The sequence below is a fragment of the Triturus cristatus genome, chromosome 2_2 (genome assembly GCF_964204655.1).
Source record: "Triturus cristatus chromosome 2_2, aTriCri1.1, whole genome shotgun sequence".
Taxonomy (NCBI): Eukaryota; Metazoa; Chordata; class Amphibia; order Caudata; family Salamandridae; genus Triturus; species Triturus cristatus.
In genome coordinates, this window is record NC_140582.1 from 59,579,461 (window position 1) to 59,604,169 (window position 24,709).

General features: G+C 43.5%; 1 protein-coding gene across 1 annotated transcript; it reads right to left on the bottom strand.

Moving 5' to 3' along the window:
• Nucleotides 1-1,334: 1,334 nt before the first annotated feature.
• On the bottom strand, nt 1,335-15,371 carry LOC146861835 (C-X-C motif chemokine 11-1-like). Its single transcript, XM_085643202.1, has 4 exons — nt 15,249-15,371; nt 11,885-12,011; nt 6,618-6,704; nt 1,335-1,714 (listed from the first exon to the last, which is right to left on the bottom strand). Exons 1-4 carry the CDS (start codon nt 15,307-15,309, stop codon nt 1,666-1,668), a joined length of 324 nt encoding a protein of 107 aa, XP_085499328.1. The 5' UTR covers nt 15,310-15,371; the 3' UTR covers nt 1,335-1,665.
• Nucleotides 15,372-24,709: the final 9,338 nt, after the last annotated feature.

A 24,709-nucleotide genomic window follows, 5' to 3' on the forward strand; every position in this document is an offset into this window, starting at 1 on the left:
GCCTATTCTGGCCAATGAGTCCTATGTCACCCATGGAGGCCCACACAACTCAGAGAAAGGAGAGGCAGGTTGGCAGGGGTTCAATGGAGGCAAATCGAAAATGCAGAGAGGAGGAACAGGAGATAGATAGAATGATGAAAATTGAGTGGAAAAATTACAATTAGGAATTACAAAAGACACAGAGAGTAGGCGGAAGAGATGGTAAGAAAAGCAGGCTGTTAGAGTGAGAAGTCGGGCATGGGTTGAGGGGTCTGCTAGAAGAAGAGGCAGATACAAGAAGAAGGACGGATTATTTATTAGAAAAAAGCTGAGACGAAAAGAAGAAGAAGGAGACAAGAAGAAGCGGGTTGCATTTCAAGAGAGCGGGCAGAGGCACCCAAGGCGGCGATTGAAGGCATCCCAAATGTGCAAACAAGGAGGGGCCGGAGGATGCAGCTCAGCCCCAGATTCTGATATTTTCATTGATTAACCATCGAGGCCTCAAAACAAGGAACAAGCAAAATAAATATTCTGGACGACAAACCGTTCCAGTGACAAGCAATAAATAACAGGGGAGGCGGGGAGCGAGGCTGGAGGCTCGCTGCCTAGTTACCGGGGGTGGGTGGGGGAGGGGCTGGTCAGTCTCCGAGGCTGTGGTTCCGCTTGATGGAATAGAATGCGCCCTGAGCTTGTGTGGGTCCAGCGTACTCCTTCGCCCCGCTGTTAGAAGAGCAGACGTGAAATATGAGTAGTACAAAAATATGACATGGAGCTAACACAGCCCAGCCGCTAGATGACGCCAAATACTCTGTTTTTCTCTTCCAAGGGAACGTTCTGTTTTAATTGCGAGGTGGAATGACAAAGCGCTCATGTGCGACGCTCACCCTTGATGTCTTGGCGTGCGGCCTGTAGTGAGGGAGTTGAAGAGCGAGCAAAACAGAAAGGCAGAGCGAGGTGCGCGCGCACGGGAGTGCGAGAGGAAAGCCAGATGGTGCCTATGCTCGTGAGCGCAAGCCCGCACACGTAACCGCAAGCTCTTGGCCGGCCATGGTAGCATTGGCATAGCCAATAGGTCTCGCCTTTGGGACCTTTTAAGTGTTTAGCCATGCAACAGTTGATGTTGTTGCACCAAGGATATTGTGCTGGATAACTAAACACTTATAAGGTCCCAAAGGCAAGACCTATTGGCTATGCCAATGCTTGTTTTTAAATGAAGTGTTAAGTGTTGTTGCGACCTCTGTGAGATCCAGCTATATGGTGCCTCTGAGCTGCGTTTGGACTAATGTGTCCTATCCTGACTAATGTGTCCTGGCTCAGGCGAGACCTAAAAATAATTGAGGAACTCAATGGATTTTCGCATCAATATTTATTCGATGAGCTGGTTTTCTTTTAAAGAAGAATACTTTGCATGAGTCTATTTGTTTCGCAATAAAGTTAGAAATATGAATATATATTCCTCCTATTTACAGAGCATACAAAAATATTAAGATCGTAGTTAACACACACAAATAATTAATGTATTTAATATATACATATAATACAAAAATGTATAGATAAAACACACAAGGAGGCCCATTTGGTCTTCTTGCAGAACATATAATCACATATTATCCAGGGAGGACGAATAGCTTTGCCGGAACAGTCGCTTCTAGGCATCTGAAGGTTTCTATGGTTTGTACTTTCCGCTTATGCCGACTTTTTCCCTTTTGACTTCTTTTTGGCGTTTCTTGAAGAACTATAGAGACAAAAGAAACTTGTTATTTTTCCCATTCATTCTTGCACTGCTGTTTCTACAAGTGACCATGTTAAAAATAGTCTCCAAGCTCGATCGTCGTGCGTTTCTAGCGGCCATTTTGACAACTAGAATGTTATCAGTCAGGAAACCCGTATGTGCAGCCTGTGTGCTTTTCTCACATATTGTCACATCCTCGAGGGGTGCAATTCATCTTGCAGAAACCCCCCAGGAGATTCTTGACTCGGATTATTCTGTCACGCACAAATACAAGATAACAGGAGGGCCCGAATGAAAAACTAGCGCTGGGAAGAAAGACTGATTCTGAACTGTCTGAGAATTTTGAAACCATGGTTAGGAAAGGATTGACAGCAAAGTGTAGATTTATCCAGCCTATTGGCCCCGGTCAAGCCAGGGACATCCCATCCCTGGAGGGTAGTGGCCGTGACGTCAAGCCCTGAGGCCAATCTAGACACTCTCTGCTTTTTGAAATCCTATTTCTTCTGCAAATTTTTCCAGATTTTCGCACATTTTAAGGATGGGTATTTATAAATCACCACCCAGCCAGATAGCAACTAAGGGGGAGATTTACAAAAAAGTCATGCAATGCAACGCAGCGCAGCCCCCTGCGAGGCTGTGCAGCGTTGCGCGACATGGAGCGAGCAGAAGAGCGCCATATCTTCAGAGAGATAGCTCTCTCCTCCCCTTTCCCTTGCTCCCGCACTGGTTTCAGCTGCTGTGCGCCAGGCAGACACCTTGGCGCCATAGCGTTAGGGTGTGTGCATGAGTCTAGCATAGGTTTTGTACAGGAAGGGTACACTTCATGTACAAAATACGATGCCCAGACATGACGCAAAGCTTTTCCCACTTTGTAAGCGTGCTGCACAGTGCAACACGCATGCAAAGTCAAAAAAGCACAGAGAAATTAAAGCTTTTCCCCTGTTCGCGCCTCCTTTGAAGGGGTGTTAACTTTTGGTGCAAAACCATGTCTACAAATCTTTGTAAATATGGTTTTGTGTCAAAAGGCATGGGGCGTTGCATGGGAACGCCCATGTACCACCCATGTAACGCCCCCTCAGCGCTAAGTAATGCAAAGCATGCTTTGCGCTACTTTGAGGGTGCTCTCCCGTACAAAACAAGTTTTGCGCTGGAAAGTAAATAGCAAAAAAGACATTTTGTACTGGTTGGCATCACTTTCGTGATGTTAACCCAGCGCAAAATGTTTGTAAATCTCCCCCAAAGTGTTTTACGTTAATGAGGGTGCTGCACACAATACAAGATTCCCAAAGGCATTGAATTACTCAGCTGTGTCACATTTCACACACATTTGCAGTTTAAAGCACAAGGCGATTAAGTGATTTTCCCAGAGTTAGGATCAGTATTTCAGGGCATATTTAACAAAAAGTTATGCAGCGCAGTGCAGCAAGTCACCTTGCTGTACTGCGTGACAAGGTATGGGGCAGGAATGCGCTGTATTTAACATAATACGGCACATACCTATTTTTTTCAGTTCTGGCACAAAATGTGCTGCCTAGTGCCAACGCAGGCAGTGTGCAAACAGGATTGTTTTTGTGCCAAAAGATTGCTGCACATAAACAATTATGAGAGTCATTTTCCTCCTTCTATGAGTGCTGCAGAATGCAGAACACATAGAAAGAGGAAAAAGAAGGAGAAATAAAGATATTTCTCCTCCTTATGGCTCCCCTGGGAAGGCACAGCATTCTGATGTCTACCAAGGGCCGTATTATGCATTTTCATTGTTTAAGCTGGTTGCACCTTTTAAAAGGTGCACCCGGTGCAAACAATGAAAATGCATCTTTTTACAGTGAATGTGCTGCCCCAGGGCCGCCGCAAACTCACGTTGCCCTGGGGATAGCGCATTCATGTGGAAAACATTGAGTGGGTACATGCAGACGCTCCGTGTTTTCACAGTGCAGGCTGCATCTGCTGGTGCTTTTACAGGGGAATAGAGATCCCCTTGCAGCCGGGTCAGTGACTGCACCCGCCGGCAAGGGGATGTCTGGGAGGTCCATAGGACCCCCTTTCCTCCCCTCCAGAGGGCTGCTCTCAGGGGGCGCACTCACAGTGCACCACCTAGAAGGTGCGCCCCCTGAGAGCTTCTTTACCTCTGTGCCTATGCCTGTCATATGGCACGAGCGTAGAGGCAAAGTAATTCCCACATTTGCATAGGGCATGCACCTACGCAAATAAGGGAACACCCTCTAAAGATAGCGCTGGCGCTTTAAGTGCGCCAGCGCTATCGGGATTATTGAAGGAGATGCACAAGCGTCTGCGCACCCTTCAATATTACCAAAGTGCTCCAGGGGCGCACAAAGCAGGCACAAACGCTTGTTGCTCCCCCGTGGTACTTACTATAATATGACCCCAGTATTGGCAAATCTACAAATGCTTCAGAATCCATGGGAGGGTGCGTGGGCACACCCACGCTCCTCTCATGGAATGCCTTCCCAGGGCAGAGAATCAGAGTAACACAACGCAGCAATTTGTGCTGCATTGCGTACCTTGGATTTATCAAGATACTCAGGGCCACGCAAGGTGGCTTTGCGTGGCTTGATAAATCACTTAGCATTTGCGTCACTGTTGCGTTGTGCAAAAGCGACACAACCATATGATAAATATGCCCCCTAGTCCCCGGGTTCCAATGTCAGCAGCATAAACACTAGGCCACATCTCCCCCTTGCATGCCCCACTTATATCCAACTGCAAACTGTCCAGATGAGACCTCGGTACAGTTTCACGAGGGCCTTTTATTTTGAACTTGGTTAAGTTAGCACAACAGAGATAAAACCTTGTAGTCCAGATGAAAGCATCTTTCATCAGACACACTTCAAGGCATGAAAATCACATGTACTCATCCATATGGCATGTTTGGAACCTTCTTAAGTAACCTCACAAACGTGTCTAAAGAGCAGAATGGCACCGGTCTCCCCGAGACTCCATAGGGAAATTAAACCAAAAGTAAAGACTGTGGTCCTTTTCCCCACCAAGCAAATGTAATTTATAATAGAAAATACATTTTCAGTTTCAACTTTATTTTGGTTCTTTAGCCTGTCAAAGCAAGTTAAAACACTATACACAATTACATTCTCGAATATAATGTTGGTTCAATAAAATATTTAAAAAACCATGAGACAAAAGAAAATAAAAAAAATGTAAAGCAGGATTTCGCTTCTGTAGCATTCTTAAACGAGATAGGCCCTGCACTGAGCCACAATGTCCCTGCGCAGATAGCGTAGAGGGAACATTACATGCAGGACACAAGTCGGAACAAATCTTACTTGTGTCTTGCACTGCACTGCCAGCTCCAGAAGACCCAACAGAATGGGACACTTTTTGTGGTTGCTCTCCAGGAGCTGTGCCCACATACTGTGCAACTCAAGTGTGCATCAGAATCACTGCAGCACTAAAGTATGATGGCCATGTCTAGACGCTGCAAGCATAGGTAGGTACATTTTGTAGAAGATCTGAACAATTTAATGAGATTTCACTTAATCTTTAACACACCTGACATCAAATATGGACCATACAAATGTTACAAGAAGTAAAGTAAAAACAGTAAAAGCGTTCAGCACCTATTGCTCAAAGTGCAAACAGGCGCGAACAATGAAAGGCTGAAGTGTGAACCGGGGTGCGTACGCATCAATGCCATGGTTACCCCCTCACCTTAAGGCGCTAGCAGATTCTTTAAGTCACTATAACGCATAGGGGGGCCTTGTGAAATCTTTGCAATCAATAAACTTTTGACATATTTTATCCACAGAGTCAATAAACTTGTGACATATTTTATCCACAGAGTGTTAGTGCAATTTATTGTGTTACAGGCGTGGTATTGTGAGTTTTTAAGGGTCCTCGCAGCCACCAAGGGATAGGGGTAGCGATGCTATGGAGAACCACTGCAAACCCTGGTACTCAGTAAAACAATGTTCATGTGACAAGAATCCAGTGAAACAAGGGAAGGAAGCAAGGGAAGGAGAGGGTAACTGGAAAACTGGCATTAGCTTTGCTGTAAAAAGAAAGCTCTCAGGGGCCACGAGGTGGCAAGGAACCAAGAAAGATTGTCTCTGATAGCAGAAGATCAGCAAATCTCCAAAAGGCCACTGTCCCCAGAGAAAAATAATTTGTTTAAGATTTTACAAAAGTCTGGTCATGATTCTAAAAACTTTACACAAAATGGTGTGTATTAATTGTGTGCATGACCCTTCAGTCTTTGTTTAATTTAATTATCAGTCATGGAACACTAAGGCATCTATAGAACACATTTTTAAGTGTTTTCTACTCATATTAACTATTAAAAGTATGTACCGATAAGGCAAAAACTACTGGCTTTAAGTGATTTTCCTAATTTTTGTAAAGGCGGGGAGATATAAAACACTGGTCATGCCAGTAAAAAGACGACCGGATGGCAACCATATGTGAAGGCGCCTTGAAGAAAAGAAAAAGGTGGGATACATCTGCACAAAAACTACACGAGGGAAGGAAGCGAAAAAAACAAAGGTGCACTTGGAAGGGAGCGGCTTACGTGGGTGGAGGCCTAATACACCCTTCTCTCTCACTTCCTGTGTTTGATTTTAGATGAGCTGTAATGCACCCACCTCTTCTGGTGGAAGAAGAGCCCCCATAAAACCTCCCATAGGAACACATTTGGCCACACTCACCCTTCTACCAGCAGAGATCACCGAAATACCAGCGCACTGTAAACCACGAGGGCTGGCGGACCCAGTGACAAATGCTGCTGGACATATAGGCCTCAAGTGTTTTTAAAGAACATTCTTTCCATGAGGTTAATCAATATACACAGACACTCCATAAAAGGTGAACACGTCAGCATTGCTGGGAGAACGCCGCCATTTTGTTGAAATGCCCCCAGAGACAGAGCCAGACCCACCTTTTCTTCATAGTCTGTACCAGCTTCTGCACCTTCTTCGAGTTCCAGTCCAGGCATATTTTCTCTTGCCCCTTTTTCAAGACAGCGCTGAAAAAGAAGAACATAAGAAGAGCGTTGCTTGCGGTGCCCACAGCAGACCCACAGTGGGGGTGCTTCATAGGAGGCGTCAGAGCAGGACTGTGGCCTCGTTTGTGGGGGGCGCATGCTCTAAAGACTGGGGGGTGTGGACACTAAGAAGCAGTGGATGGTGCAAATTACGCATGAGCCCATCCAGAGAGGGGTGGGAAGCATATTTATTTCAAAGAGTTTTTATTTTTAAGCTTAAAACGGTACATGGAGAAGCAATACACTGCATATCAATTCATGGCAGGTCGATAAGTGGATATAGTCAGTCGTCCACAGCCAGGCGCGCAACACCCATTGGGCTCACCGGGCTTCAGCCCCCCCCCCCCCTCATGTGTGTCAGCCCGGCTGAGATGGCCTCGCGGGCTGGCGTCCGTCTAATTGCAGCTGCACCCAGGGCTTTAAGTGGGCCGGGTCTGTCCGGGTCTGAGCACCGGCAGTTTTTTTTTTGGGGCCCTCGAAACGGGTCTCTATCGGGCTCTATTTTCGTGGCTACTAAAGGTAGTCCGTTCTTTATTTTTTTTTTTTTTCGGACCCGTTTTGAGGGCCCAAAAAAAAACTGCCGGTGCTCAGACTCTGCCCACTGTTTCTGCACTCATGGGCGTAGGAAGTGTGGGGGACGCGGGGGATATATCCCCCCCAGATTTTGGAGTGGGGGGGACACGGGGGGGGGGACAAGGGTGGGGGGGACGAGCGGACAAAGGAATTTCCCCTCTCCCTTCTGTTATCACAGGGCCATTAGCACGTGAAAGCGCTACCTAATGGCCCTGCACTTGACCTGCCTGGAGTCAGAGGCCACCCGCCCTCTGCCTTTTGTTCTTCTGCAGGAAGGCTCAGCCGTTCTGGGAAGGGCAGAGAACGGAGAAAAAATAAACGCTGTCTCTTTTCCTTCATGGCAAGGACCGTGTCCACTACTCCTGACCTGCCTCTGGCGGCTGCCCTCCTCTCTTTATTCCTCCATCTCTTTCTGTCTCAGTCTCGCTCCTGCTTACGTGCTGATTTCAAGAGGCAGCTCTTAAGGTACTCTCTCTTGCCTCTCCTTTTCTTTATTTGTTCCCCTGTGAAATTGATCCAAAAAAGGCTGAACACTTTGGCTGTAAATGTCCTCATTTTCTGACCGTTTTCGATTGAAAAGAAAAACCTCGGAATGGAGAGAAAAAATAGTTAAATACCTAAATAAAGCAATACAGAGTGGACAGCAGACAGGCCAGACTGTTATTTACACCCACACACATTAGCGCCACTTTACAGAGTTTGCTAGTGAAAGCGCTAGTTTCTTTTTATCTTCTTTCTTTGAACAACATTGTTTTCCCAGGGTGGGTAAGTGCGCCATTCCTAAAGGGACTGCAATACCTGGTTGATGGGTAGAGTGGAAACGTTTAATATGATCGTTTCCAACTTTTTAATTATTTTAGCTTATAAAATGCGGCTCTGTGTTTGGGGATGTGGTCTTTTTTAAACCAAACTGCATACATTTTGAAAGGATATAAGCAATGGACATTGAAAGGGGTCCCTTCCTGGTCCAGTAGCCATGTCTTGAACTTTTCAGGCAAAATCACTTACTGATTTCTGAATAATGAGTTTAAAACCGTTAATGTAACCATGTTTTTTTCTGATTACAGTTCGCATGCTTTGCTTATTCATGCATTCCCTATGAGTGTTTGCTTTTTCCAGGGTGTTATTCCTTTTTTTTCAGGCAGCATTTTACTGTTGCTTAGTGCATAATTTGAATTTAGTCGCAGCACAATTGAGTTGTGCTGAAGGCAGTGCGAGTTTCTCTCAGTGGGGCAGTATGTTGTTCAGTGTGGGAGAGAATGTGGCACTCTGGCCAGAGCTGCTGAATTTGGAACTGGAGAACCATGTTCAGACCTTCATGACCAGTTCACCATACCACACTCCTGACAGAGCTTATTCCGATGCTACACCTTAGAAGGCCCGATAGACCTTAGAAGCCCAGGTGTCTTAGCACCCGCAGGTGGACCTGTCCACCACAATCCATACTGCAGTTCAATTCCAGTCTTACGGGCAGGCATATGAAGAAGCACATCCTAGATCGACAGTGAATCTGTCACTGAGGTCACAAGACCCTTGAGGCCAGTCCACCTCACCCATTGGTACCTCCATTGGCCTTTTTCCAGCACTAGCAGTGCAACTTGCCAGGGGTTGGCAATGTAGGATTTGCATGCACACCAAACTTAGGGGGTGATTATAATGGCTGTGGGACCACCACGTCACCCCGTCGGTGGCGGTCCCACCGCCATTGGTGACTGCGTCACAGCCCGCCATATTACAATGGCGGGTGGTTACCTGGCGGTCGGACAGACCAACCACCACGCACCCGACGGGCTTCTTGAGCCCGCCGGTGTGGTGGAGGGGCTCGTGGTTCCTACAATGCTGGTGGTGCCTACCATGCACTGCAGCAGGGATTACGATGTCCCTTAGCCGCCAGCTTATCAATGGCGGTTCACCTGCCATGGAAATGCTGGCGAAAGGGACATTGGGGGCCCGTAGCAGGCCCCTTTACCCCTGGCCCTCAGACATGGGTCCTGGGGGGCATCTATGATGCCCCACAACATATCACTGAACCATGTGGCAGGCACCGATATATTTAACATGTTCCTTTTTTTTTTACTTTGCGGCGGATGATGCAGCCAGCAGCACCTGCTGCAATGTAAAAGATAGGCACTGCGAACACCGAAGTGGCAGTCACATTGTAATGCCTATCGTGGGGCCTCCACCTTGAAGGCCAGCGGTCCCATTCCCTGATTCGATGGCGGTGGTACTGAAGTCCATTTGGACTGAGCTGAAAAAGGATAAGATTCATAAACTGTAATTTAACAAAAATTAATGTCACATCTAGCATGAATTGAATTTAACAAAAGAAAATTGTGTGTGTCCTCCTACTAAAATATTGACAGGAGTTAAAATATATAATTATGGACTACAGCCATGTGACAGATAAAGGTCACAATTAAGAAATCCTCAATTTATGTCATCTGGCCGTGTGTGAAAGAAAATGGAAAAATCTTCATGCCTATGGATAAAACTCAATGGTCCTCCATTTGAAACATTTGACCCAAAGCTGTATGTAAAGAGTTGGCTTGCAAAAGGTAGAAGGTCTGCTGAAGAAAATTGTTGTGAGAAACCCCAGCAAAACAAACACACTGAATATCTTCGAGGGTTTTGGGGAATCCTGCAATAGATTTCTAAGTAATATAAATATTCTTTACATGTTTTTTAAAGTGTTTGGTATTTTTATGGGTTATACTTAATAAATATACCTTTTTGCCTATTTTATTATCCTTTGCTGGATGCGACTTCATGATTTTCTTAAGCACACAGTGCTAGTTATTTTGATTTAGACCACGCCCCTACTCGGATAGGCCACGCCCCTTCAAGACATTAACCACGCCCCTTTTAGAGCACCCCCCAGTGTTTTTTTTCCCACTTAAAGCACTGGCTGCACCCGAGTACTTCACAGGTCTTTGAAAGACCATTTACTCGTTCATGAGGCTTTTGTTGCGTTTTCGCCCCTTCTTACAGCCACTCTGCCTATGGCTGGAAGACTTAGCCCCCCCGAAATCTTTTTCAGCCCCCCCCCCCCGAAATTTGGCTCTAGTTGCCCGCCTGTCCACAGCTACAAGTGGTCAAAAGAGGGGGGAGGGGGGGGCAGAGGTGGCAGAAAGAAAAGAGGGAAGAGGTATGGGGGATAGATGAGGCAAGAGTAGTGCAAGAGACCAAACTAAACATATGTTTGAGTTCTATTTTTGTGTTTATCTGCGGACCCGACTTGCAATGAAATGTAACTGTCGGTGTGCATGTCCAGCCCCCTCTACTGTTGGGAGACACGTGATAGCTGTAGAGCAGGCTTCTCCAAAGCCAGTCCTGGAGGGCCGGATCCATAGCTACATTCATCTAAATGGCGATATGCTAAGAATCCCGCATGGATCCAGCCTTTAAGGGCCGACTTTGAGGAACCCCGCCGGCTGTAGAGTGACTGCGAGTGTAGCTCGGGGCTCTGTATGAATATTAATCGGGGGGTCTGAGTCTGCGAGTGAGATTCCAAAGCCTGCATGTTATGTTGTTACCCAGAAAAGATGTCTGTTCGCAGTGGCTGTATGTGGCACGTCTTGGTGCTTGCCTATCACAATGGCAATGCAAAGGAACTGGTTTAAGATTGAACTCAGGCTGTGTTCCTGTGGGTTGAAGCATGAGTCGTTGTTGGCAGTATGTCAATACGGCTAAAGAATCACACAGTTTCAGTGGCCCTGGCTATATTAAAGGGTATATAATATAGGCGCCGAATGGAGCTATACCTGCCTCTAAATAAATCTTGTGATCTATAGCGCAGCTCGGTAACGAGCAGTGCGTGTGTATATAGGCAGCAGGAAACACAGCTCGGAAATATACGGCGGCAGTCAACGCTCCATGTTCCTGACGCACTGTCTGCAGCTCATGTGCTAACTCATTGAATTACGGGGAAAAGGCAATTACGGTCCGGGCGCAATGTGGGGTGCAAATTGTGCAGTTGGTAAATACCAATTGCGTGGGTTTCGGGGGTTTCGGGCTCTCGGAATGGTTGGAAGCAAATAAATTGCACACGGTTTCGGTTCCAAACTTGCTTGTTGCTGTATTTTTTTCTATCGATTAAGGTTTGAATAGTGCACAACTTCTTGATATGGCAACGTATGCTCTCACCACAATCAGGCGGTTTTATGTCCGAATTCCGCTATCAAATTGAGAAGACGGCTGACTGCACCAGTATCACAACCTGAGGGGTTTCCTTTTCTGAAAGCCAAGCCCAACTGTTTAAATTAAAAATTAACCCACTTAAAAAAAATGCTCGCCAAGTCTGGCGAGGTGATAAAATTAAATTGGAAAGTGCCACGCTTTGCGCCTCACTTTTCGTATTCTGCTGGACTTTACTCTGGTCAGGGGACTGAAAGAACACCCAAGGGGGGGGGGGGGGGGGGAGAGAGAGAGAGAAGAGAGAGAGAGAGAGAGAGAGAGAGAGAGAAGAGAGAGAGAGAGAGAGTATATATATAAATCCATATAGTTCGTTGGCTTCTAATGCTTGAAAATACAGCCTACAGATGATGTGAGGTCGCCTATAGTTCCTTACGATGCTTTAACAGGGTACTCACATGACCTCCTTTTTTTCACATCCAGGGCTCTCCGAGTAGAAGTGGACGGATTTTACTAACTTCGCGCGCACAAATCTGGAGCCCGCTCCAGGGCACAGGCAGCGCCCTTTGCCATTGACTGACAATCCTGGGGGAGTAAGGTAAGATTTAGTACAGAGCGTCTGTATGTCCATCAGAGTCACAGAGTGTAGCGCCAGTAACAGGAACTGGTCTTCAGAGAGCTTGCCTGTCTCTATTATTTTATCTTAGAAAAGTAGGAACACATTCTGCTGTTGAGGTTTTAAACATGCCTAGACAGCTGCTACATTTGCACAGATGACTATAGTACTATACATTTACAATGCAGTTTACAACACCAGATATATTCTGATGACAATTTAGAATCGTTTAATTTTTCGTTTGATTTTTTTGTTGCTGTTTTATATAGCGCGAAATCGACCCGAAGTAATCAGAGCGCTCTGCGCGAGCACCAGGTGCATTACAGACGGAACACATTCATGTTTTGGTGGCAACGGGAGATTAAGTGATTTGTTGAGATTCACAGGATGTTTTAGCCTCCAGTCAGACTCGAACCTGCTTCCCTAGCTTCTAAATCGGCCGCTCTAGCCGTTAAGCCACACCCTCTGATGTCCTGAGGGGCACTTGGGCAGGTCAGACACCAGCATATCAATTCACTTTCTGCAAACAGAGTGGAGGAGAAGCCGCACAGCTCAGCGGAACAAACGACCCCGTCCTATGCAAAGCCTTTGTGGGGAAGGAAAGACAAATCAAAGCAAAAGATTTTCTCCTTAATTTACTAACTTCAAATCACAAACATGCGCAGAGTACAATAAACAGCTTTCAGAGAAAACCGTTAACATGATTCCGCTGTAACTGGCTGGAATTATACACAGGGATCATAATGGCAGGAAAGAGGTGGCGGCAGACACTCACTAATACAGTTTGTCGGAAAGTATCGAAAAATATAGGGGCGGATTTCCAAGCCCCTTGCGCCACTTTTGCGTCACTTTTAACATGGGAAGAGTGACTCAAAAGTGGCGCAAGGGGCTTGGCAATCTGCCCCATATTGTTTAAAACCTGTCACAGGGAAACACGGACAGAAACAGGAAGTCCTAGGCGCTGTGCTATAGAGACATGGCACTGGGACAGGAAGACACAAACACAGTGACAGGGTGACATGGACACTGGGGCCGGGAGAGATGGAGGCTGAAACATCCTGAGAGGCCCGAGAGCTCCGGATTAAATCCAGAGCGGAGGCCCCTCTGTATACCTTGTGTGTGTGTGTGGGGGGAGGGGGGAGGGGGGCTTCAACTTTCGTTTACGCCACTGTTGGCGGGAAACTGGGACCGGGCAGGTGCAAAGATTCGAAACCTGCAATCTGCCAGGTTAAGGCCGAGGCTTCGTGGGTTTGGAACACAGCTGCAGTGGGTTAGTGCAGATGACAGCAGATGCGACCTGGCTCTGAGGGAAATCTGTGACTTCAGAACGCACCAATCCAGAGAAAAGAAATGTCGGGCCTTTGTAGGAAGGCAATATGACGCATGATGGCGATTGTACGAGGCTCTGCTCCCCGCTGCCCTCCCAGGAACAGAATGATGACGAGCAGCGGCACTTTGAAGTAATATTAATACTAACAATGACTGTAATGCTATTATTATTTTTATTAAAGATATTGTATTGACAGTAGCTCATACAAATTTCAGCACATTTTTTAATTTCAGTAAAACCCAGCGCCAAAACGATTTTCTAATCAGTGCCTTTCCTTTACAGCTTCAGGCTTCGGATAAAGCTGCAGAATGCCAATGCTTGAAGTATTAATAATATTAGTAGTATTCATATATTTTAATATATACCGATAATAATAATTAAAGAAGAATGATACGATATTGGGTTGCCGGAGTAGCGTGCTGCTCGCTGAAAAGCGCGTCAACACCTCGTCAGTGGTAATAAGCGCTATATAGATGCAGTTACAATTACAATATAGCCTGTCTACTTGAGTCTGTCCCATATTTTCTCTCCATTTGCTCTCATGGGATATTTCATTTATACAATAGGCCTCTGGTGCAACATGTCAACGAGCTCTCATTAAGAAATGGCAAAACAGATTACTTTATTATTGCCAAATTACCCCATGCAATATCTTATGCCTGGAGCTTGTTTTGACTTTTTAGGCAACCGAGTTTCTCATCCTAGGATTTGTGGCTTTTAGTTTGGCTATTGCAAATATGGCTTTCCAAGTTCATGCACATATTAACTAACATACCCGAGGCATACTACGGAGCAGATTTTTGTGGCTCAGCTTCATTGCACAACTTTTGCAAATTTGGGCAAAAGCAAAACAGACCTGTAACTTCAGCTCTCTAAAAATAACCCCTTCAATTCACATGCAGTAGAGCAGCGTGTAAGTAATCTATTAAACCTGATTTTTAGAATCATTCAGTCAGAAACCTTTATTCAATTCCAGATAAATCATAAAAGTTCACAGGAAAAACATCCAATCATAAAATAAGACAATATTTACAAAAGAGCATAAAAAATATCTTCGAAGGCAATTAAACACCTAATTACATACTTTTACAATGCATATCGTTTCTTTATTATAAAAACACATTTTATAAAACTAAGCACAGAGCTGCAAATGGAGGCATTTGCTAAGAAATGTAAATAATTAAAACTCTCTTTATGGGAGCGAAAACAGTTTTCGTTTAAAATTGGTTTAACAAAACGCGCCCTGGAGTCTTTATATAATGTGTAAAATAGCATAAGGTGCATAGTATTTTGTTGGGCTGTTTTATTACAAGGACAGGGGGTAGCCTCTCACCCCCCCCCCCCCCCCGTTTTGGAAAAGCCACAAGAAAGTGCAGTGTGCCTAAACGAAATCTTGTCATTGAAAAACGATTTTTAGAGTCACTTCAGGTGAAACCTGGTTGACATGACACCAAACTGTATTTAAGCTGGAAGGAACAGGTTCGCCAGAGTACGTTACAGTTTACGAGGCTGTAAATATTCTGTCATAAATGGCTTTTAACTTGGAAACAAAATTGTTTGCCAGGTGTTCACAGAAAGCGCGACTAAACGAGATACCCGTGACAATAGACAAATAATCTGTAAAGGTTCTCAAAATAGTTATATTTCCTGCTAGTTTAATATTTTCAGATAAAAAATGATATTTTGCTGTAAAATGTACTCTTTCATAAAGCCTGCACTCTGACTCGAAAGCGTTCCTGTGTGCTGAGAAACACCCGCCAGAAAAACACACAGCTGGAATCAAAATGCGTGCATAAGGAATCCGGAGATTGGGCCCGGGTTCACCGTAAATCATAGAAGTTTCTGCGCCTGGCAGAGGTCGTTATCCCCACTTTACCTTCAGTATCTGCTGCGAGGAACAGCATTGCGCAGAGCAGGAGCGCCACCTTCTTGTCCATGGCTGTACTGCAGGGACCTCGGCAGTGACGGCTCTTCTGGGTTTCTGGACAATGGGTCGAATAGCGAGGACAGAATCCTTTCGGCGGCTGTATTTATTGTGCACATCTTAAAAAATCCTGTTTCCTGATTGGATGGAAAATGTTTGCACTGCAAAACAGCGTTTGTAGGGAAACCCCCAGATAACCGTAGACCCATTGTTCCTATTTCACAGAATGCCGCGACTTCTTGGAAAAGGGAAAACCTTTACTTTCGTTTTCTTAGGTCGCAAGGTTTTCTTTCGCAGCCCTTTAGAACATCTATTGCAACATTTGAAAAGGCATTATAATAAGCAATACAAATTTCCTTTTCAGTACACCCCCCAGCGGTCGTAGTGGGAGGGAGAGGGGGGTGGGGAGAGAATCTATGGGTCACGACCTGCCAATAAATACTTTTGTTAATTTTAGAAAAACGGTTAATCTAATTTTTGTGAAAAGACAATTGTTCCGGGATGGTTAATTCGGACAGTTGAAATGCTTCAGCTGAAGGACGGGGAGACAGTCCCCTGTGTTGTGAAACCGAGGCGCAGACAGCTGAACTAGCCTTCTGACCAGAGTGCCTGCTGCCTGGAAGAAATGTAAATGTGCGCCACCGGCAATCCGCATATGTAAAGAGAGCTTGGAAGCTGGCTTTATTTGATTAACTCACTTGAAGCTTCCCTATGAAAAACAATTATTCTTTTTGAGAGGTATTGCAAGGGAGTTACCACCTATGCTGTGAAGTGTGTGCTTTTAAAAGACAGTTATAACAAAAATCCTTCCTGATGACACAGATTTATTCTTTTTGAAAGGTATTGCAAGGGAGCTACTAGGTAAGCTGTAAATGTGTGGGTTTGAGGCAGTTATATAAAATAAATTGTACTACATACTGTCTTGGTATTACTAAAATCTATATTTTGGAAGCACTTTTTAAAATATTAAATCTTTTTGCGCACATCATAACAGCCTAGCTTATACTGTGTGTAATGCAAGTTTAAAATAATGGCATTGTGCTTTCTGAGATATTGGTACCTTGTAGCACTAAACATACACAAGCCACTATTCTGCAACGCACCACAGGATTCAATTCTGTGGCTCTCTGGTGCAATTTATTCACTAATAGAGTTTTCATAATGTACAATTATTTTTCACTGATTACAATAACTTGCATTTAATTTTCATTTAAGCTGTGTTGTCTGAAGGTGAAAGACCATAAAAAGTTGCAGAATATTTTTTTTTTTTAGGCACTCCTTTGACCACCTCCCCACGCTAACTTGCCCCACCCCCATTGCACACAGCATCACAGTTCCCATACCTTTTTTAATGCACTTAGACCACTGCACCCCCACCCCGTTTCCTTCCTAAGGAGGCCTCTAAGTTTGGTAAAAAATGTGGAGAACACATAGAGCGATTGGACTTTAATATTGTAAGCTAACGTATAGATCATAATGACGAATCAATGCAATTTGTGATCACAAAAGTTGATGATTAGAATGACAATAAAATATCTTTTAAAAAAAAACCTGTTAATTCTGTCAGCAGGGCATGCATTTATGAATTCCTGCCAGCCTCGCCTCTACATCCTGGCTGCTTTGTCGTCACAGATTTTCAGCCTTTCTTGGATATGGCAGAACATATGTAACAGCATGCCATATTTGTACAAGAATACATACTCGTAATGCTTGGCCTACTTCAACTTCTTTTTTAGGTCGAACCTAGGCAGCGCAAGTGCTGCTCTGCGAGGCATGCTGTATTCGGGTTCGAACTTGAGGCTATGCCCATATTTTTCATTAGCTTTTGTCATTGGCCTTTGTAAATGCTGGCTTCTGATTCGTTAATAGGCTTGTTAGTCCCTCCTTAGTACCGCCTTGTCTTCATTTGTAACCTCCCATGAGGACTGGCCCTGTTACTTCTGTTGTTACACGGTATGTCTTATTTAGTCTGTAAGCACTATTTCTATAATGAGTTTCTGCTACTGCAGGCACGACATGTTTTCCTGCAACATTCAGTGCTATGCGCGTTGTCACTTTCCAAGCAGCCCGGGACAATAAGGGCCGCTTCTTTGAAATGGAATAGGCCTCGCATTTACAATAGTTTGAGCTATTGGCATTGTAAATGACAATGCCTTTTATTCATGTTTTAATTATCAAAACAAATCAATAAAGGCATTGTCATTTACAATGCCACTAGCTTAAACTGGAATGGAAGAGCTATTGCATTGCAAAAGCTTGTTATCTTTCTGCTGACAGACACTCACTAAATAGACTATATATATAGAGATGCACATCTGCATCAAATAGGCTCTCAAATTCCCAGGCTGGAACCTCTTCTCTCTGTAAAGCATGCAAGCCACTGGACTCAGCAGGCCCCGATGAAGAAGGCACACTGGTCAGCTGGGCTCAGCCTGAGGGTTAAAATAAGACAGTTTCTCTACATGCCAGGTTGTTTACCTCCTTCTCTTCTTTAAGTTGAACCAGCAACCTAAAGCCCTAGGATATATTGCCAAGTTGTTCAAGGTAGTTAGCCAAGTATCCTTGCCCCTGGGCTCTGTTTTCCTTTGCAGAGGTGTACAGAGTTCCTCCAAGTGCTTAATGTGTAAAATAACAGGTGCCTGTACACAAAGCTTTTCTCAGAAGCCCATATCCAGCACTGACAAATGTCGAGATTACCAAATAGCAAGGGTGTGTTGTATTGATTCCACCTCATACCTCTTTCTTCTACCATGATACCAGTCAGTCATAAGTCTTTATTCGAATTAAACATAATTCATACAAGACACAACAAATCACAAATATATAAAATCACAGTAATCGGTTCAATAAATACATTCCAATAAATAGATAAAACCTTTTAGATAAGAAAATATTAAACAAGCAACAGACAAATGACGTAAAATGCACATGATTAAAAGAGGATAATTGAGGCAAAAGTGACAGCAGTGCATTTTGCAAACTTCAAGCCAGCCCATGTACATTCTCTAAGGAATGAAGGGTTTTTAATCTAAGTGACCATGCCCACACCAGATATTTAGCTAGACCTATTGAATGGACTGGTAAGGTGCTCGTGCATAAGATTCGAATAGCTACGGCAGAGCTCCTAGTGCCCATCAATTTGCATAAAGGGGAAAGCCAGTGACGTCGAGGGGCGGCGTATACTGGGCACACGAAAAGGAAATGGCCAGTGGTTTCTCGTTTGTCTCCACAGGCAGGGCAAATACATGTACTTCCACCAAACCACCCAGAAGTTAAAGCCCTTAATGGAAGAGAGCCTGCTCTGAGTTGAAAATAGAGTTTCCTATCCTTTGGAGATGTTATCAAATCCCAGTAGGGTTCCAATAGGGGTATAACCTTTGCCTCTAGGAAACGATGAGTCATGGAAGAGGAAGTAGAGGCTGCCCACGGGGAACAACCTTTACAACGCAACTTTTACAACGCACTACCATTACAACGCATTTTTTACAACGCATAATCCATTACAACGCATGACATTACAACGCATGACACTACAACGCATTTTAAAAAACTACCTTTACAACGCATTCCATTACAATGCATCCTACCATTACAACGCATACCATTACAACGCATAATATTACACTATACTATCCAACACTTACCCTACTGATGCACCCCCTGGAGTTAGAATAGTAATTTTTAACCCATATACTATCCAACACTTACCCTACTGATGCACCCCCTGGAGTTAGAATAGTAATTTTTACCCCTATACTATCCAACACTTACCCTACTGATGCACCCCCTGGAGTTAGAATAGTAATTTTTACCCCTATACTATCCAACACTTACCCTACTGATGCACCCCCTGGAGTTAGAATAGTAATTTTTACCCCTATACTATCCAACACTTACCCTACTGATGCACCCCCTGGAGTTAGTTTTTTTATTTTTTTTTTTATTTTATTTTTCATTTTTACAGTGGTGGAAAAAAAAGGGATTGGCGATTTATACTTCATAAAAACAAATGCAAAAAAATATATACAATAAATTAAGATAAACAACAGCAACAGAAAAGGAAATACATGACAGTTGATAATAGAAAACAGCTTATTAATTTGCTAACCAATCCTGAAATGGGGCCCAGTTTTTAGCAGCAATTGAACGTCTTCTACTTCCCTGAAACTTACGTACTGCGGTTTCTAGTTTAAACCAAGCCAACATCCTGGCCTGCCAATGAAAGAAAGTAGGAGGTTGAGGGTTTATCCAAATGGAAGTAATACAGAGTCTAAACATTGCCATTGCAATGAACAAAAAGGAATGAAGATATCTTGATCTGGTAGTATCCATTGCATATTGATAGCCTGTAATCACCATTTCAGCAGAGATTTTAATTGGAGATTGAGTTATCTGTGTGAGAAAGATTTCAATTTGATTAATGAAGAGTGATAATTCAGGGCAGTCAAAAAACATGTGAAGAGAATCCGCAGATGGAAATTTACATCTTGCACATGACAAACTTATGGCTCCGGGGGTATTCCCCCATCTGGCTAATTTGGCTGGGGTATAATAAAGATTAAACATAGCCATATAGCTTTGGGTACGAAGAGTACCAGAGACAAAAACCGTCTTGGCTAGCATAAGTGGTACCTTTAAATCTATAGTGGGTACCCCAAATTTAACCGCCCATTTATTATTAAAATCCGAAAGATCATCTGGTAATCGAGACAACAAAGTTTGATACAATATACCAATTTTAGCTTTTTTTTTAACCGATTCAAATATCAAAATCTTTTCAAACAATGCTGGATTTTCTAAGAGTTTTTTTTCAAGAAAACTTCTGATTTGAAGATATTTAAAAAAGTGGTTAGATTGCAAATTAAATTTGTGTTGTAAAGAAGAGAAAGATGCTAACATGCCAGAGTCAGCCAAGTCACCTATATGAATAAGGCCTTGCAAGGCCCAAATAGCAGTTATTGGATCTTGAAATATCACTGGAGGAAGCCCAGACGCGTTCAATGGAGTATAAAAATTAATTTTAAAGTTAGAGAATAGACGACGAATTTTTTGCCAGATCATAAACAAGGCCCATGCTACCTTAAACCTCGTTTTTTTAAAGTAACTTGGTTCTAAGATACGAGTTAATATCCCTTGTGTAGCATTGCCTAATGAAATTGAATAAATTGAAGGAGCCAGAAATGGCGGTAGTACCACCTTCTTACCAAATAATGGAAAAGCAAAATATTGAATCATTGCAGCCCAATAATAGTAAGTAAGATTTGGAACCGACCAGCCCCCACGTTCTTGCGAAAGATAAGTCCATTTAGCAGCTCGTCGTGGCTTACGGTATGACCATAAAAACCTCAGGCAAATTCTTTGTGCTTTTGTTAGAGTAAGATTAGGAACTAATAGCGGGATAGACCTAAATAGATATAAAAATTTTGGAAGTACCAACATTTTAAGAACATTGCAGCGTCCGAATAAGGAAAGATGGAGATGGTTCAGCCGTTCTAGTTTATTATGAAGCTGATCGATAATAGGAAGATAGTTTAAATCTGAGATTTGGTCAACATCCGCCGAAATCTGAATACCTAAATATATCGCTTGTGAAGAAATGGGAGCGGTTGTTATTGGCATAGCCGACGATTGCAAAATTTGAGTTTTTGTAATATTTAATTTATAGCCAGAGATTGAGCCAAATTGAACTGCCAAGATCTCCAATGCAGGGAAAGAAACAGTAATATTATTTGTTAACACTACTATATCGTCCGCATATGCCAATGTTTTATACTCAATTCCATGAACAATAATTGGAGAGATGTTTTGTGCTCGTTCTATCAGGGATAAAAAAGGATCTATATACAAAGCGAAGAGGAGAGGAGAACAAGGGCACCCTTGTCTAGTGCCACGAGTGATAGAAAAATAGCTTGATTCCTCTCCTGAAATACGGATTTTAGCGATTGGGGAAATATATAATGTTTGCAAAGCTAAAATAAATTCAGGCGGTATTCCTTTCCAATGAAGAACAGCCCAAAGATAACCCCAGGAGACCCTGTCGAACGCCTTCTCGGCGTCCAACAGGATCAGACCCAGGGGAGATTTTGTAGTCTGAGCCCAATCTAGAAGTGCAATAACACGCTTGATATGATCAGTAGTATCTCTACCCTGAATAAAACCATGCTGACGAATAGAAACTAACGGAGAAATAATTTGAACAAGACGACATGCTAAAACCCTGGAATAAATTTTACTGTCGGTGTTAATCAATGCTATAGGCCGGTATGATGCTGGATTTAGTTCATCTTTTCCTTTCTTTTTGAATAGTACAATGGTCGATTGCCGCCAAGTCTCAGGAATGACCCCCCTCTGAGCAAGCTGAAAAACTTCAAGCATCTGTTGTTTAAGTAAATGCGAAAAAGTTTTATAAAATTCAAGATGTATGAGATCAGGTCCTGCCGCCTTGCCAGAAGACAGAGATTTTATAGCAGCTTCAATTTCTTCCCAACTTATAGGTTCGGCCAAGGTTAAATTCTGATCAGCAGAGGTCGTCCGAGTTTCGAGGGATTTTAAAAAATGATCCATTTGGCTTTGTTGCTGCTGAAATATGTTTGGCTCCTCAGTATATAAGGCTGAATAGAAATCCACAAAGGTGTTTAACACACCATTAGGTGAATCTTGTAGAATACCAGATCGATCTTTAACCTTTGTTATATGGCTGGCTATTGCCCTTTGTTGTACTCTTTTTGCCAGGACCTTGCCTGACGCTTCACCAAACTCATACATTGATGTACGAAATTGAAAGTACTTAGTAGCTATATCAGCATATAGAGGATCAAGGAGATTAACCTTGGCAAGAGCAACCGCTTTCTGACAGGTGGTTAGATCTCCACCGATGCGAATACTGGTGCTTAAGTCTAGCTCGGCTTGTTGAAGTGCTAGAACTCTATTTTTAAAATTTTGCTGTTCTGTTTGCCATCGATAGGAAGCAATTCTCTTAGTTTCCCCGCGCAGTATTACACTATACTATCCAACACTTACCCTACTGATGCACCCCCTGGAGTTAGAATAGTAATTTTTAACCCATATACTATCCAACACTTACCCTACTGATGCACCCCCTGGAGTTAGAATAGTAATTTTTACCCCTATACTATCCAACACTTACCCTACTGATGCACCCCCTGGAGTTAGAATAGTAATTTTTACCCCTATACTATCCAACACTTACCCTACTGATGCACCCCCTGGAGTTAGAATAGTAATTTTTACCCCTATACTATCCAACACTTACCCTACTGATGCACCCCCTGGAGTTAGAATAGTAATTTTTACCCCTATACTATCCAACACTTACCCTACTGATGCACCCCCTGGAGTTAGAATAGTAATTTTTACCCCTATACTATCCAACACTTACCCTACTGATGCACCCCCTGGAGTTAGAATAGTAATTTTTACCCCTATACTATCCAACACTTACCCTACTGATGCACCCCCTGGAGTTAGAATAGTAATTTTTACCCCTATACTATCCAACACTTACCCTACTGTTGCACCCCCTGGAGTTAGAATAGTAATTTTTACCCCTATACTATCCAACACTTACCCTACTGTTGCACCCTCTGGAGTTAGAATAGTAATTTTTACCCTTATACTATCCAACACTTACCCTACTGTTGCACCCCCTGGAGTTAGAATAGTAATTTTTACCCCTACACTATCCAACACTTACCCCCTGGAGTTAGAATAGTAATTTTTACCCCTATACTATCCAACACTTACCCTACTGTTGCACCCCCTGGAGTTAGAATAGTAATTTTTACCCCTATACTATCTAATACTTACCTTAAATGTAATTTAATATTATGCGTTGTAATGGTATGCGTTGTAAAGGTAGTATGCGTTGTAATGGTAATGCGTTGTAAAGGTATTTTTTAAAAATGCGTTGTAGTGTCATGCGTTGTAATGTCATGCGTTGTAATGGATTATGCGTTGTAAAAAATGCGTTGTAAGTGCATGCGTTGTAAAAGTGTGCGTTGTAACGTCATACATCCCTGCCCACACCCTGTGATTTACCTTGTCCCAATAAAGTTTTTTCATAAGCTTTTTTATAGGGAAGACAGCGGCCACTGGGTCATTCCATAAGTTTTCCAGTCCCAAGGCAATTAGTGAATCTCGGAGGTTCCTTAACCACTTGATTTTGTGAAACGTGTCAACCTGGATTACGTCCATGATACCCACTGCGTAAGGTCGAAGCTCCGGAGTAGTCCACAATCTCCTCCAGTATAAAACTGGACGGAGATTTGCCAAATCTTTGATGGACTTCCTACCTAGGTCGTAACGCAGTGGGACCATTGGCGTACTTTGTGGCAAGCCTGTAATGGAGCGGAAAAATTTGTTTTCAACTACCATGAGGGGTGTTAATATATCAAAGCCCCATAACTCAGCTCCATACAGAACCGAGTTTAAGGCCTTTGCCTCGTAGACTTGTAACACCGGTTTAAGAGGTTTAGTTAAAGATTTTTTGAACTCTTTGGCCAGCGTTCCCGATATTTGTGTGAGTTTCAATGTTGACATTTCCAAATGCCTGTTCCACCGGTTGTTGTGGGACATATGAATGCCTAAGTATGTGAAGTTAGTAACCTCCTCGAGGGTTTGGCCATTCATCCTAAGCTTACCAACCCTATAGCTAGTGTGTGGGTTGAAGGTCATAAGCTTTGTCTTTGCCACGTTGACCTCCAGTCCGTGGTCTTTACAGAAATTTTCAAAAATTGCCAATGCCTTCTGCATGCCGCTCGGGGTTTTTGACACTATAAGAGTGTCATCGGCAAACATTAGTATTGGTGTTGTAACACCTGCCAATTTTGGAGCATCAGTATTGGTCTGAAGCATGTAGTCCACTATTCCATTAATATACAAAGAGAATAGTGTTGGGGCCATTGCACATCCTTGACGGACTCCCCGCTCTACTGGGAACTCGATGGTTGATTCCCCCAGGCCACCCCATTGAATTTTTGCGAAGTTAGACTCATGCAATCTTCGAATTAAGGTCAGGAGTTCCAAGGAAAGTCCTAGCTTTTCTAGGACCCTCCAGAGCTGTTCACGAGGGACGAGGTCAAAGGCAGCTCTTAAGTCCACGAAGGTGACATGGAGACTGCCTTTGCCCAGTTCAACAACTTTCCATAACAGTTGCTTAAAGCGGAACACCTGATCAATGGTGCTAATGGATTTGCGAAAACCCGCCTGGAGACTAGAAAGAATCTCGTTCGCATCAATCCAATTATGTACCTCATTCAGGACCATCCTCCCAATGACTTTTTGAATTGTGTCAATTAGGCTGATGGGCCTGTAGTTCCCCGGGAGGCTTTTGTCACCCTTTTTATAAATTGGAATTATGACTGCGCCTCCCCAAGATTTAGGTACTGGCGCAC

Coding starts and splice junctions, on each gene's coding strand:
- LOC146861835 (XM_085643202.1), bottom strand. CDS start 15,309: ATGGACAAGAAGGTGGCGCTCCTGCTCTGCGCAATGCTGTTCCTCGCA. Junction 12,012..15,248: donor CCTCGCAGCAGATACTGAAG/GTAAAGTGGGGA, acceptor TTACTCCCCCAG/GATTGTCAGTCAATGGCAAA. Junction 1,715..6,617: donor GTACAGACTATGAAGAAAAG/GTGGGTCTGGCT, acceptor TTGTCTCTATAG/TTCTTCAAGAAACGCCAAAA.